At 37.5% G+C, this 14462-nt stretch overlaps 1 protein-coding gene across 6 annotated transcripts in view; it reads right to left on the reverse strand.

Moving 5' to 3' along the window:
* The window catches only part of MYO1E (myosin IE), a 192009-nt gene that overhangs the window by 24846 nt on the left and 152701 nt on the right, over positions 1–14462 (reverse strand). For all 6 annotated transcript variants that reach the window (XM_061447082.1, XM_061447079.1, XM_061447080.1 and 3 more), the window contains 12 exons: positions 14200–14289; positions 13101–13232; positions 12085–12219; positions 11212–11344; positions 7560–7756; positions 6741–6821; positions 6290–6376; positions 4983–5069; positions 3731–3898; positions 2883–2968; positions 2216–2297; positions 1299–1405 (listed from right to left, as the gene is read on the reverse strand). In XM_061447082.1, coding sequence (XP_061303066.1) covers positions 1299–1405; positions 2216–2297; positions 2883–2968; positions 3731–3898; positions 4983–5069; positions 6290–6376; positions 6741–6821; positions 7560–7756; positions 11212–11344; positions 12085–12219; positions 13101–13232; positions 14200–14289 — 1385 coding nt within the window. The remainder of the gene's footprint in view (positions 1–1298; positions 1406–2215; positions 2298–2882; positions 2969–3730; positions 3899–4982; positions 5070–6289; positions 6377–6740; positions 6822–7559; positions 7757–11211; positions 11345–12084; positions 12220–13100; positions 13233–14199; positions 14290–14462) is intronic.

The following is a 14462-nucleotide window of genomic DNA, read 5'->3' on the forward strand; positions in this document are numbered from 1 at the left end:
GGTGAAGCGTTACCGTTATAAGAACAACTTCCATTTGTGTCTAAGTTTGACTGCCTATAATCCTTTGTATTTCGCTTGGCAAATGCAGCAGCTACTGATAACTAATATCACCCTTATTACGGGAAGACAAGAAGAAATCTTGCCCACTTTTGCTCCAAAAGGGATCTCCTGAAAGCTGGCCTTTTCTCTGGACTAGGTTATTGTTTGCTCGTTTCACTGGTTTCCTAGCAACACTTTCCACAATAATAGGCCTCTTTTCCAAGATGTAAATGATTGATTTTAAAAGCCCCTTCCAGTTAAAAGTTTTAGACACACTTCTTTCCAGGATAACTTCCTTTCTTCCTCTGGTCCCCGATGTCAGTGGAAAACCAAGTGCTGCATAGTAGAATTTTCAGGGGTGGAAAGGCAAGAGGAGAGAAAGTGTCTACATTTACTGTCAAAACCTAAAGGACACGCTCAAGTGCAGTCCCAATTGCAGCTTCTGTAAGTGCTCTGCATCTGCATGTAATTGTGCTAGCCTGCATGCCAAATGGCAGGAAGCGAATTCCGGTGTGGTATTGATTTGGTCAAGAATGCTTTTCATCAGACGTTGCAAATTGTTTCACTGTGATAAAAATAACCCCATGCTTGGTCAGCGCTTTTGCCAATACAAAAGGTATATAGGAATATAGAAGTTACCCATATTAGGACTTTGCATAGTATAGAGACTGTACTGATCACCTTTTTTTTCAAATATAAAAATGCTATAAAGCATCATATAAAGATGCCTTAAAACAGATGTGATAAAACAAAATGACAATTTACACATCTATTTAACATCTATATAACCACCTGATATGATATTCTAATGACTTCTCTTTAAAGACTTGGCTAATGAAACTTAGAAGTCTAGAAGTAAAAAAGGAGCCTTCCACATTGTTGGCTATAGAGACTTTTGGGTAAGTTTGATACACAAAAGCATATACAGACATCCTGCTGGCTCTTTAGCTACCTAACAGAAGCTGTTCTCAAAGCATAAAGCAGAAGTTAGAAGGGATGTATAATGCATGTGGTGTGCAAACTGTACATGGAAAACTGGAGTCTTTAATATACTGACTGTGTTCCTGTTATGCAAATGATGATTATTCAGAACTGACAGGAAAAAAGCTCAGAACTGCATATACCAGCTGCTGATTTAGACCAAGTGGCTGTGGTCACTTCACTACAATCTGTAGGCTTTATGACTACAAATTATGAATTTTAGAGGCTATTTTTGACTATTAGCACTGCTCCTCATCGTATACTCTGTTTATCCGTACCTGCTCTCCTCCCAGTCTCGAGACTTCTTCGTTTCATTTGGTTTGATGCAGCGGATGTAATGGGGCGTACACTTCATCAGGGTGCCAACAAGGTCATTTGCTTGTTTCTGTAAAATTGAAGAAAAACAACAGGATTTGAGCTGAACAGGGTAAATCCTGTGAGAGAATTCTAAAAATTATCAGCCATCTGCTGATGATTCAGTTGCCTTTGGTCTTTCTCCAGGACAACTGAAGTGTCTTGAGATAACATGCACCACGTGAGAAATTCACCACTAAGTGGAAGGTACCATTACCTCCAGCTACGTGAATATATTTGAACTATTTTATAAAAATATGGAGTGACAAGGCATGCCTCAGGTGAACTTGACTGTCAGGGTGAAATATACAGGAAGGGGCTGATGAAATATCATTGTCCAAAGTCTGCAAGTGTGTAACCTAAGCATATATTTTATGACCGGTCTCAAAAAAGATGCTTGCCTTGTAACACTTGCTGCCTTATTCAAGGCACATTATGGTCAGTAGCAAGACTTCTGTTGACTTCAGTGGGCGCTGGATTAGGTCCTGATGTATTTCTGCACTATAAAGAGACCAGTTATCTATAGTTAATTGTAGGACATGAAGTGGCTGAGTGAAGGGGCTCATTCATTAAGCACATGCAAGTAGTATTATCACTGCCATCAATTGCTCATTTGGAAAATTCACTGCTGTACGATGCAGCTGCACAGAACATGTAATGAACAGTGGTGCTGGGCAAAACAGTTTTTTAACAGGTAAAACAATGCAATTCAGATACTCCTGATGTCTCCACAAATGTCTGGACAGTAAAAAAGCCAGCAAAGACTACTGTTTTTTTCAAGTCTTCATACACAAACACACCCCCATCTATGTACATACTAACACAGCAGAACTAGACATACTTTGATTTTGCTGCCTGCAGTGGTAGGACGGCCCTTCTTGTCCACTTGAAGATTTTCAGGAAACAGAGCCTTTATAAAAGGCCTAAGAAAGAATTAATAAAACAGTGTTGGCATGGAAAAACAATGCAATGCAGGAATGTTAAGGAATATGCTGTAAAAGTTGATAGTTGAGTAGAATATAAATAGCTATTTCTATTAAACTTGAGTTTTATCAAATCTATTTAAAGATCAGCATTTCCCATGAGCTTCACTCCTCAGAGATATACTGCTGTTTTAGTGAGCCCTAAAAGACATGATACCAGACTTCTAGACTCAAAGAAACACATTTCTCAAAAAGTAAACCTCAATTAATTAAAACAAGTAACAAAAAAAAGGTTATATGTTACAGTGTCTGCCCTGAGAGACAGCCAAATCACTGATGGCCTTGTTCGAGGCTCAAACAGGTGTCATTATACCATTTGATTCTGACACTGCAGCACCTTACTTACTCACGTTTGCAGAAAATGAAGGTCAGCATAATGGAAGTGATACTGTTCCACTGCAGTGATGTTTTATTTCCACTTTTATACAAACGAGTTCACGAGTTGCAAAGTAGAGAATTCAGGCCCTCTGCACCCATCTGAACTAACATATTATTCCTAGCTTTAAGCAAGTTTTGCTTACGTACAAATCACTGCTCTGCATGAGTTCAATCAAGTCCATGAAAAGAACATCCCGATTTCTCTCGCAGAATCCATCCATATCATAAGATACCTGGGCCAAGGTGGAAATTGAGTGTTTGTGGTAAGTTGAGAACCCGATAATTAAAGAAAATTTAAATTCTGTCCTCATCAGTAGCTGTTCCAACTTTTTGGTTAGTCTGGTATAACTTAAAAATACTACAATGATCACTAACTCCTTGCATATACTATTAGTTAACTCACAACAAGCATAAAAGGAATTTCATCTATGTATTTAAATTCAGTAATAAGACTGTTATGGAGCAAGTAAATGGAATCTGACACTAGACTAAAGACTTAAAGTCAATTTAATACTGAATTTTATTGAATGGAAATTTTTGCATTAAAGGTTTACCTTTACTAACTGCAGGAAATCATGAACAGTCTGAGAAATATACCCAAAGAAGACAGAACTGTACATTAGGTTCCCATTTAATCAGTATATCATCCCATAAGGATCATTTTTCTATCTGAATTCTTTAAATTTACTGCTACTATAACCAACAATTAAGATTATGATTACAAAAAATACTAAGGGCATTTATTTATTACATTTAATATTAAGTTTGGTAGGTTTGATAGCAACAAGGCCCAGACTCAACTCTAAGGAATGGACATGTGTTAGGGCATGTTTGTTCTAAGCTCCCTACACTGGGAAAGGAAGACACTGTCTCCTGAGATAGTCTGCCTACTGAAAATCAAAACAGCCCTCTACAGGGCTTCCTCCTTCCCTTCATTACTGTTTTTTCTTTATAAATACATTATGCAGAATTTCAGTGATGATTTTCCACATTACCTTTCCAGCATAATGATGAATGATAAATCCCTGGTTCCAGCTGTTGAAATGTTCATGAGTCCCAATCTGCATCTGGAGTTTTTGAAGCAGTGTTTGGTCAGCTCCTTCTCCCACTGCATGCATTGTGGCACACACATCATCTAAAATGCTCATAATCCCTGGGGGATTCTAATGCATTGAAAAATAACAAAAACGGCAAAAGACGTGAGGAAAGAATTATGATGCATTTTTTTTCCCCTGAAAACAGAAAAATACCTTTTTTACAGAAAACACTACAGCAAAGCCACAGCAGGAAAAATTCCTCCTGTCAGTGGAGCGCACAGTAAAGATTAATCTGCATGCACAAGTGTGCAGTTTAAAGAGATGCCACTTCATGAAATGATAGTGGGAAATCAATGATGGCTCTTAAAAACAAACTAAAACAAGACACACACTCTTTCCAAATGCTCAACATTTGTTCTAGCTTTTAATTCCCTCACAAAGCAACCTTCTTTCTTGTTCCACAAAAAAAACAGCCTGTGTCTGAGGTAAGTATTTAAACTCGTATGGCGTTGTGTGACAAACTTAAGAGCTATCTACAACCGTGATATAAATCCTATCTTCCAGCTATCCTGATACAGATAGGAGATGGGCTAAATCTGATGAGCATTTAAGCACAAGGCACTATAGTTTTTTGAACTACTGTTAAAATTACCTGGCTTTCATGAGGACAACGAGCTACTTCTGTTTTAAAACATTTGCTGTCACCCCAAGTCAGAACATGAAGACTTTATGTGGAGCAAAGACACAAATTTCTTGCATCTACAACACTTTCTCATATTTCCTCTTCACTTGTTTCTGCTTAATTTGTGACAGTACCTCAGAGGAAGTGGGTACTGTAGCTTCCCCAGACAGAAATACATCCCCCAGGGACACAAAGAGCTGTATCCCTCTACATCATGAAGTTCATCATAAATTTAGGTGAGTAAAATTTTAATTTCCATCATTACTTTTTTAGTCACATATCAATCATGCTATCTTATGGGTGTCTTATTGGTCAATATCTTGGATAACATACATCTTTGATGACATATATCTTAGTGCTCTTGTAAGCCATCTTATGTAAGATTTATATATAGGTTTAGGATGACTCAGTAACCGAACAACAGTATTTGCATTTTTCCTATGAACGTTCTTGACAGCAAAGCAGTTGCCCAAATATTTTAGAGAAAAATCTTTTTGCTTTTTCCATCTGTTTGTTCTACATACTTACCACTTTGTTCTCTATAAGGTCGCATACTATTTTGTTGTTGAAGTAATCTATTGGTGTCCATCTGATTCCTTCTTGCACATATTCTTCCTGTTGAGTAAAAAGGCAGATGCACTGCAGATGTAGCACTAGTTTTACAATGCACTACCTATACACAAACTCTGCACTAACTCCTGTTCAGAAAGACTCATCAAATGTGAAACTGGGGGGAAGGTGGGAAAAACGACCCTTATGATAGTTAAATCCATGCTCTACTGCCAAAGATATGAATCAGAAGCCATCTCTCCACACATTCTGTTGTCATTCATAGCCCTTGAGTAGTTACTGGTAAGAGCAAGATTATTTCATCAGTGCATTCACTGTCAAAGTACTTTGCAAGTGACTTTTACACTATCTTGACAGTGCACCTAAGCACCCATATCCTAACCTATTCTAAAAATTCAGACTGTGATGGGCATATCAGAAGATCAGACCCCCAAAAGAATACATTCAGAAATGCACATGAACTGGAGAAAGAGCTCTACTTGTATTTCTGTACACAATCACTGTAACCACCAAGAAACTGGGGGAAGGGGGGGGAGAAGAGGGGCAATCACACCAAAATCAGATTCAATTCACCACTCAGTTGCATACATATGAGTTCAGCTAGACGCTTAGCAGGTCATTTGTGCACTCAGCTGCAATGATCAGCTACTTTTATACAAAGGCATTCTTGAAAACGTTGTCCTAAAGCTGGTGCCAGGCCTGAGCTCATGCTGTATAGATTGCTTTGGTCTCAGCTGCATTCTGCCTGCCCTCCCATGCAGAAGCTCACACTCTTTATATATAAAAAGTGAGATTTTGCAGTAAGACTGTGAGCAGAGAACTGCAAATACTTTCTGCATGTCTCAATAATGTATTTCACCCATCTATATTAACAAAAATAAACGGGTGTTGAGGAAATTAAGGAAAGCATTCCCATTTAAATGTGTGTCATGTCCAACGAAAGCACAGGGATGGAACCAAGCTGCAGTTTTCCATTTCTGTCCATGAGTCAGAATATGCAGCAAGTCTGGGCAGAGTCATATGACTGCATTAGTAAGTAAACTGTGATGGACTCAATTCTGTGCTACTGTACTAGAGAAAAATGCCTGTAGCTAAAACTATTCACAGTTTTAGGGTTAGCCAACAAGAAAGGTAATTTTTTTCTTTGTCTTGCTTAGCAAGGCAAACGTTATTGTTAGGAGACAATGAAACCTCATTTTTTCCACCAACTGAAAAGCAATAAATAGCTCATTTAGGAATTCAAAGATAATAAATGTAATAATTACCTGTTCTGCCTTCAGTGTCAGTTCAATAAAAATCTGCTGTAGCTTTTCATTAACGAAGTTGATGCAAAACTGTTCAAAACCATTTTTCTATAGAAAAGGAAACAATTTAAAAATTAGTCTCATGCTTTATATGCAGTTATTCTTAGTTCTTACGCAGGCAATAAGCTTCAAAGAAACACTGTCAATGATGGATGGGTTGCCGACTTTATAGACATTCCACGTAATCTCAGATCTTTTAAGATCACTGACCTAGTTTCTTTGAAGTTTCTTCCATACTTTGTGTTTATTAAGTGAGACATTACCAGTGAGAACTCAACGTCCAGGAAGCTGGGTTGGGTTCTGGCCACAGGATTTGTTTGGGGTGTTTTGTGGTTTGGATTTTTTTTCGCCTCTAAATAAAAAACTCCCCCAGGTCAGATCAGCTCAAACCCTGAGTATTGCATTGCCTTACCTGGAATATTTCAAAGCCATAAATATCAAGGACACCGATATTATATTCTTCATGGTCCTTCTCCATAGCTTTATTAATAGACTAATAAAACAGAAACAAAATGTAAACTACAGTAGAGTTTATACATTTAGAAGAGATATTCATATCCTTCAATATTTATATGAAAATATTGTTTATTTGAAAAGAGCATATTTTAACGGAATGCAAATATACGTAATAGGGTATTTTACTTTCACTTTTTAATTGAGTGTTATGAGCAGCTAGGAAATAGAGAGTACGCCACCCTGGTTCCAGGTTAGTGAGCCTTTGGATCTACTGTTCGTAAAAATCTTTTACTGTGGTGTAATAGGCTCAGTTAAAAAAAAAAAGGAAGCCAACAAAAAAAGAAGAGCTTTAAGTGTGATACTTGATGCATTTTGCAGATGGTACCATGAATCTTTTCACCTATTTCTGTATTCCCCTACTCCGAAGCCTCATCTGAAAATAATCCACTACTTAGGAGAAAGTCAGAGAAGTATGGATGCTGACAGAAAGATGTCAGGGTGTCCTATGGGACAGCTGTGGCAGGAGACTGCAAATATAGTGCTGAAAGCACTGCTCATTTGCTTCAAAGAATGTGTGGCACTTGTTATATTGTGCCTTGTATATGATACCTGTGGTCAGGCTCCCATTGTCCTGCCCAGTGCTGCTGCTAAGGTTCAGGCAAGGACACAGACAGAGTTAAAGAAATGATAGACAAGAAAAGTACCGCAAGAAACATTCCTATTGCATTTCTCTTTTGTTTTGATATTTCAGTAGATTCAAGCAAATCCAACTTACATCCACCAAGTAATCAAAAACGCGGGAATGAAGGGCCTTGGCCAGTGCATCCCTGGTGTAACAGGCTTGCTCCACATTTAGCGTTACATTAATGGACTCAGATTTGCCTCCCCACTTGCTGTCCATCTGTCTGCTGGTCAGTTTTTCCTTTAGGCGCTCCTGATTAATTCCCAGGAGAAAAGCAGGGAAAGCCAGAACTGCAAGAAAGATCGGGGTTACTGGATTATGACTCACAGACTAAAACAATACAGAATGAAGGGAAAAAAATTAGCTATATCTCTAATAACAGTCAGTAGTAATAAACGTCATGGGGCAAGCAACTTAAAAAGAGGTGGGATTTATGTCTTTAAAATTTCCTTAATCCCCCAAAGGTCATTTTCAATTCTTTACTTACATGGATTTCAATTACAATAAACCACCTTGAAGTAAATTAGTTATTTCTGTACCTTTAGTCCTTCAAACGTGTAAGCTAGCTTAGGTCATAGTTTTTAACTGTGTGGTTCAAACAAATTACTCCCAGGGAAGATGGAAATGAAACAGAGCTCACACATTAAATAAAAATTGACAAAATTAAAAATTCCTTGTAAAATCATGAAATGCTTAAATTGCAATAAGGAAAATGCCATCTGCTTCTGAATATTCTCTCCCTTTCTTGTTGTAAGTAAAGATACTACAAAGAGTTCTCAACTGCCTTGCCATTTATTTGGGTTTGGTTTTTTAATCCCTTACTCTGGAGGTAACATTGCAAATTCTGGTTTTCCTTGTTTAAAAATAAAGCATAAAAGTACATCTGTGCAATAAGCAGCCACAAATCTAGTACTCTTCGCATTCTTAGCACGTGGTGCAGATGTTAGCTGCAGGTGTCACACACCTTAAGGAATGGAAAATGAGAGCTTAAAAGCAAATGGAACTAGCTCCCAAGGGCAGCTCTCGGAGTTGGTATTGCACCTCCACTAAATCACACAATGCTCTAACAGTGTTTCCTCCACGTTCCACTGCTTTCAGATCTACTTTACTAGTGTGAGGAGGATGTAAAATAATCACTAAGGCAGCAGCCACTTGTACTTCACACATCTGCAACGTCACAGCGATTTCGCTAAACTCAGTATATTAATCCAAAATTATTTTTAAATTTCACATAACCACCAGCTCTCTGAAATCTGATTTATTACAATTGGAAAGCAGACTAAATTTACTCTAGAGTACTAGGAGACACATAACTAATGAAGGTTGAGCCACTGGCAACATCTCTGGTAACTCGCTGAAAAACTGGATTGGAAAGTACATAAAAGTCAAATCTCATATGCTTTAAAACCAAAAAGAATGTAGGTAATTATAGACCAAATATGCTCACATATACAGTAAAAATAGCAGAATAAATATTTAGCCAATACTACTGTAAGAATTTGTAAGAATCACTACGCACACCTGAGAAACTGTTCCTTCACAGCGCTAATGATTTACTACAAAGAAAGAATAGATGGACATGACTGGTTCTAACTTGTCATTCTTAAGACGCCTGATTATTTTCCCTAGTTAGGGACCATAGAATTACCATCTAGAAATTACTATAAAGCAGGATATGCACAGAATTGAAAAAAACGATCCTCAAAGAGCCATCGGTAGCATTCTGTGGAATAGCTTTAAATATAATCTGTGAAGAAAAGCTGCAGAAGGATAGGTTCATGTCATCGTTTTCAGAAAGCATAAAGCAAATCTTTCAATACAATGCAAGTGTGAAGAGGGATGGTCTAAATCATTTTCTGCAGTCAGGAGGGAACAAGTAGTATTTGGCAGGATTTGCAACATGGAAAATTTAGAATAAATAATGACAATCTTTTTCCCCAAATATTAATTCTAATCAAGGACTGTAACAGACAGTAATCACTAGCCATTTTAAAGAAGTATTTATCTAGATGTCTAGCAAGAATGGTCTGTCTAGATTTGATTCTGACTCAGAGTATGAGACCAGGGGTTTTGGAGTCCTGAAGAATGGCCTCTGCATGTTTTTTCTGCAGTTGGCTATACAGTAACAAGAACCCTATTGACCAAATTCTTAGAACTTTTTATTATTTCAGACTTACACAAAGCATGACTTATCAGTGGTCTTTCACCACGTTTTATCTGTCATGGCTATCCAGGCTATAAATGCTTTACTATTTAGTTGGCTAGGACAAACAGTAAACTGGGAGGAAAAATGGAAAAGAGAAATGAACCCAACTCTTAACTTCATAATGCAGAGATTGTATTAGACATCGCTCTTTCTTCTCTGGCTTGTTTAAAATACAGTATGTTTATGACTAAGTTCTATATTCATTCTGTCTGCTATTTTTTTTTTAATGTGTTATTCATACACTACTTCTGTACTTATATCCCAGCGAGCAAGAAAAACAGTGTACATGGTTCATCACAAAAATCCATTCACATTTACCAACTTATTCTCAACTCTTGTCTTTTCAGTTTGGTACTTCTTGATGCAGCTCTGTATCTATCTTGTCTAGCTATGTCCTGATTTCCTTAAATGATTGAATACTGTGATTCATATGGAAACACAGTAACTCATTTGGAATCATAAGGCATATAAAAATTCCTATACTTTTATTTGGATGCATAAAAAGCCACAAAACGTTGTTCTTTGGGTTCACTTATTATTCTCTCAAATTAAGAAATTAAGGTTTTTTTATTTCCGTGTTTTAAAAGAAATAGCAGGAGAGTACGAATGCAGCTGGGAGGGAAGATGACTAGACAATATATTTTATTTGTATTTAACTAACCTAAAACTAAACAAATGCAGTTTTCCTAAACATAAGGACCATTCTGAAATAAGTTAAGAGAACAGATCAACATGTATAAGCTACTACATATGTTGTGCTTATCCACTGTTGCCCTTAAACTATCAAGGTAACAGAAAATCTACATCAGATGCAAGATATAAATCATGACAAAAATATTGAAAAATCAAGATCAATCCTCTTTCAACAGGTTACTGATGTGGGCCTAACTAACATAAAACATCAGTAAGAGGTGAAGGAGGCAAAGACCGTGCACTGTGGGTAAGGAAATAATAAACAGTTACACAGTAGATGTACCCAGTAGGGAGGTACAGGTTGAGAACTTTGCGAAAGGAAACAGAACTGTAGTATGCAAATTCTGAATGCCAATTCAATTCGGAATTTCTGTTTTTAAAGGCACCCCTTCTGGATGCATGTACATATATGTGTGTATGCCTGAGAACTGACTGTATACCTGACACTGGGGATACTCCACAAGTTGAGAGCTGCTTGCACATGAAAATGAGGTCAGGCAAGCCACATCCAAAGTGGGTAATTTCATGAATTTGTGGTAATGCATTGAAAGGAGCAGAATTCAAGCTTGCTTAAAGCATTTCTCACAATTTTTATTATTTCATACTCAAATGCTGGAAAAAGATTTCTTTAATACAAAACTGCATCCTGTTAAGTCAGCAGCATTGTATAAGGCAAAACAGGGGCCTCACTACCATTGCTTTTGGAATACAGTCTACATTAGCAGCCTTGCTCTGTAAGAAATGATGCACTATTATTTGGATAAGCAGCTCAAGATTGAAGCTCACTTTATGCCATCTGGGCTTCAGCCCATTGCTACTTCTGTAAGAGTTTCCAGAGGTACTTACATTCCTCACTCTCTACTCCTGCATAGTTGCCAACTTCTTTGAAGCTGATGTTTCCCAAATGCAGTATTCCTGCCACTATCTGCAGCACCAATGCCTGTTCCTCTGCAAAGATCCCAATCACACTCATTGCATGCTGCAAAGAAAAAAAATTATTGGATCAGTTGAAGGATCTGTTCAATGACTTTTGTCACAGAAGTCCCTTTAAAATATTGATGTTAAAAATCTGGGGTTTTCAAAGCAATTCAAATTCTTAAGGCAACCAAATTTCATTACAGCCTGCACTGAACTTTCAAAAGGTACTTCAGCATTTCTGTAATTTTCCAATTAAATACAGAAGCATCTAAACCATTAGCTAAAGAAACTCTGGAAAAAAAATTGAAAGTTACTAAAAACACAGGCACCTGCTCTGATGTGTTACACTAAAGATAAATATTTTCATTGCAAAATAGACAATGAACTTAAGAGACAATGGATTTATTCCTTCTACACAGACAGTTCATCTACAGAGACCAAGCTGCACTGAATGGCTCTAAAAAGCAGCACAGTCTGCCTGGTTTAGGCTGTGAATTTCAGCCATTTACTAGAAAATAATCCACAAGAAGATGGGGGTTTGGAGCCTGAAGTGTGCGCAATTTAGAATGTCTTCTCAACTGACTAAAGTGAACCTAAGCCATGTGCTTTGTGCAGGCTTGTTAAGCTGCAACATAAGACCTCTTCAGGGTGACGTATGTCCCACAGGGTGTAATACAGCTTAAGTTATACCTATATTAATTTCTTATTCCCCCATTAATACATCAACATCTTTGCTACAAATGAACAGTAAAATGGACATACATCAAACACTATGCAAATCACAGAGTAAAAACAACTCACCAGTGTTTCTTGGAAATCTGATTTGTCATTAATATCATCAACCTTGTAGGACCCAGAGAGACTTAGATAATAATAGTAGTCCATACCGGTAATGCCAAGACTGCTTTTTTGTTCTGAGGAGGCCCCTTCAATTAGCTGCAAAACAGAAATCCCCAAAATAGGTGTCGTACAAGGATCTTCAGCAAAGATGGGACAGGTTGGAAACAGGTGTCTGAGCCTGAAATTACTGGAAGGGACAGTGCTGTGCCAGATATGTATCCTTCCTGCCCTTTGTTAATTGTTAAACCCAAAAGACCAGCTTTCATTCCCATTCCCACAAATGGTTTAATTCTAACTTCCACATCTAGTAAAAAGCAAAGCTCGTGACTGACTTAAATGCCTTCCTTAACTCATACAGTTACAACATGGGGTTTTGCATCTGCAATGTCGTATCTAAATCCCCAGGAGCATCATGTTTTCCATGCCTACTGAAAGTAGGCATAGTTGGAAGAGCACCCTGAAAAAGCATTATTTGTGACTCTAATTGTGAGACCAATTATCCTTTTTGCCCATTATGGTATACATTCAGCAAGCTTTGAACTGCTCCAATGCTATGATGATTTGAAGCGTGGCTCAAGTCACACCTCTTTGCACCATTTAGGCCAACAGGGCCAAGGCTAAATAACAGTAATTGAAAAAGGTTCCCATACTCTCAATAATGCCAGAGAAGTTCCTTAGTCCTGTGTAAAATCTGCACTGCTGTGCACAGACATGGCTGCAATAAGAAAGAATGAACAAACTAACCAACCAACCTCAGAAAAGAATTTGAAATATTGAAGTATTTTTGTAGGTCTATTTAAGTAGGTCTGTGTTAGATGGTATCCTAACAAGATTGCCAAGTTCCCTGGTCCTGTCCAGATCACCTTCTGCTGTGTGCATTCAGAAATCTCGCTGCGTTGAGCATGACTTTTCAATCAAAAGGAAAAACTTGTCCTAGTTATTTTAAATACCTGGGAAAGGACCTATACATTCCTGACCTGGTAAAAAATGTGAAAACTCCTCTCTCCAGGATTCCTCATTACAACTCGAGACTTTTCCAGTAGGAAGTTGGAGATTTTCCCTCCATCTGGCTCTCCACCTGGGCTAAACTGGATTTCAAAGTATTTGCCCTGCAATAAATAATTAGAGCTGTTGAATGATTAGTACAAACAAATCTGAAATCACACACTTGTATGTTGCCACAAGGAAGGTTACTAGGATATTTACTCTTTATGGATGCAGTGACCCAGCTGCCTCAAGGTATAACCTAAGCTTGGATTCCTGAAGTACCACCTATCTTTTTTTATGCATTTACACAGCGCTAGACTTGGAATAGTACATCATGTGTTAATGCAAATGTAGAGAGGAAGTCAGTGGCTTCTTTTAGCTGCTGAGACTCATGCTTAGTGTAAAGGAAGCCATAAGGCCCACCTATGCAGGAAGTAAACTGAACAGATTTACAATCCATGGCAAGTATAATGTTCTGCTTGGAAGGAGGGTAAAGCAATTATCTTTTTCTTCCAGGGAGAATATTAGTTGCATTAACACTCATAGTGGCAGAGGAGCAAATCTTAGGTTTGTAAAGCCTACGTATAACTTAAAACAGAACCTATAGTACCTTATCTAGTGAACGGTCATTTCACAATGATTTTGACTAATTTATATTTGTACAATAGACAAACTGAAGAAAATACCTGCCTACTTTCTGTACATATTAGTAAAGGCCTTTCCCATCAAACAACTCTAAGGGTGGTTTCATTTATTTAAAATGAAATGAAAAACCCTTATCTTCTTTTGTATTTATTTTTTAATGTATTACTGCATCTATTTTGCTGACCTGGAAAACTGGCCACTTTGCTGCTGATAAATTATTTATAGAATGTTAGATCTGCAAACAAATAAATTGACCAGTACATACTGTAAGAGAACCAAATGCACAACCTATACAGAATGAAACAGATGCCTCTTAACCCCATGCTTCAAAACACACTTTATTTTATTTAATTCATTTGTAATCAATTTATTTTATACTCCTGAATAGTGTCTCTGTAACACACGTTGGAAGAATAAAGCAATCTCTACAGTAGAAGGACTTACAAATCTGCTGGAGTTGTTGTTCCGCACAGTTTTTGCATTCCCAAAAGCCTCCAGTAAAGGGTTGGACTGCAGAATAATATCTTTAACATGCTAAAATGTCAGAAAAGGCAGAGAAATAGAGATTCAGAAATAGACATTTTAAAAGTTCTTAAGTGTTTTCCAGAAACCCCTGACATCTGAGTTACATATTAAAAAGCCAGAAATCCTGCATGTGTAAGAAACCCTCTTAATCAGATAAGGACTAAATCTAAACAGCTTTTTTT

This window comes from Pezoporus flaviventris, unplaced genomic scaffold (genome assembly GCF_033815535.1).
Source record: "Pezoporus flaviventris isolate CSIRO_AGI_PZ_B2104156 unplaced genomic scaffold, CSIRO_AGI_Pfla_v1 ptg000006l, whole genome shotgun sequence".
Classification (NCBI taxonomy): domain Eukaryota; kingdom Metazoa; phylum Chordata; class Aves; order Psittaciformes; family Psittacidae; genus Pezoporus; species Pezoporus flaviventris.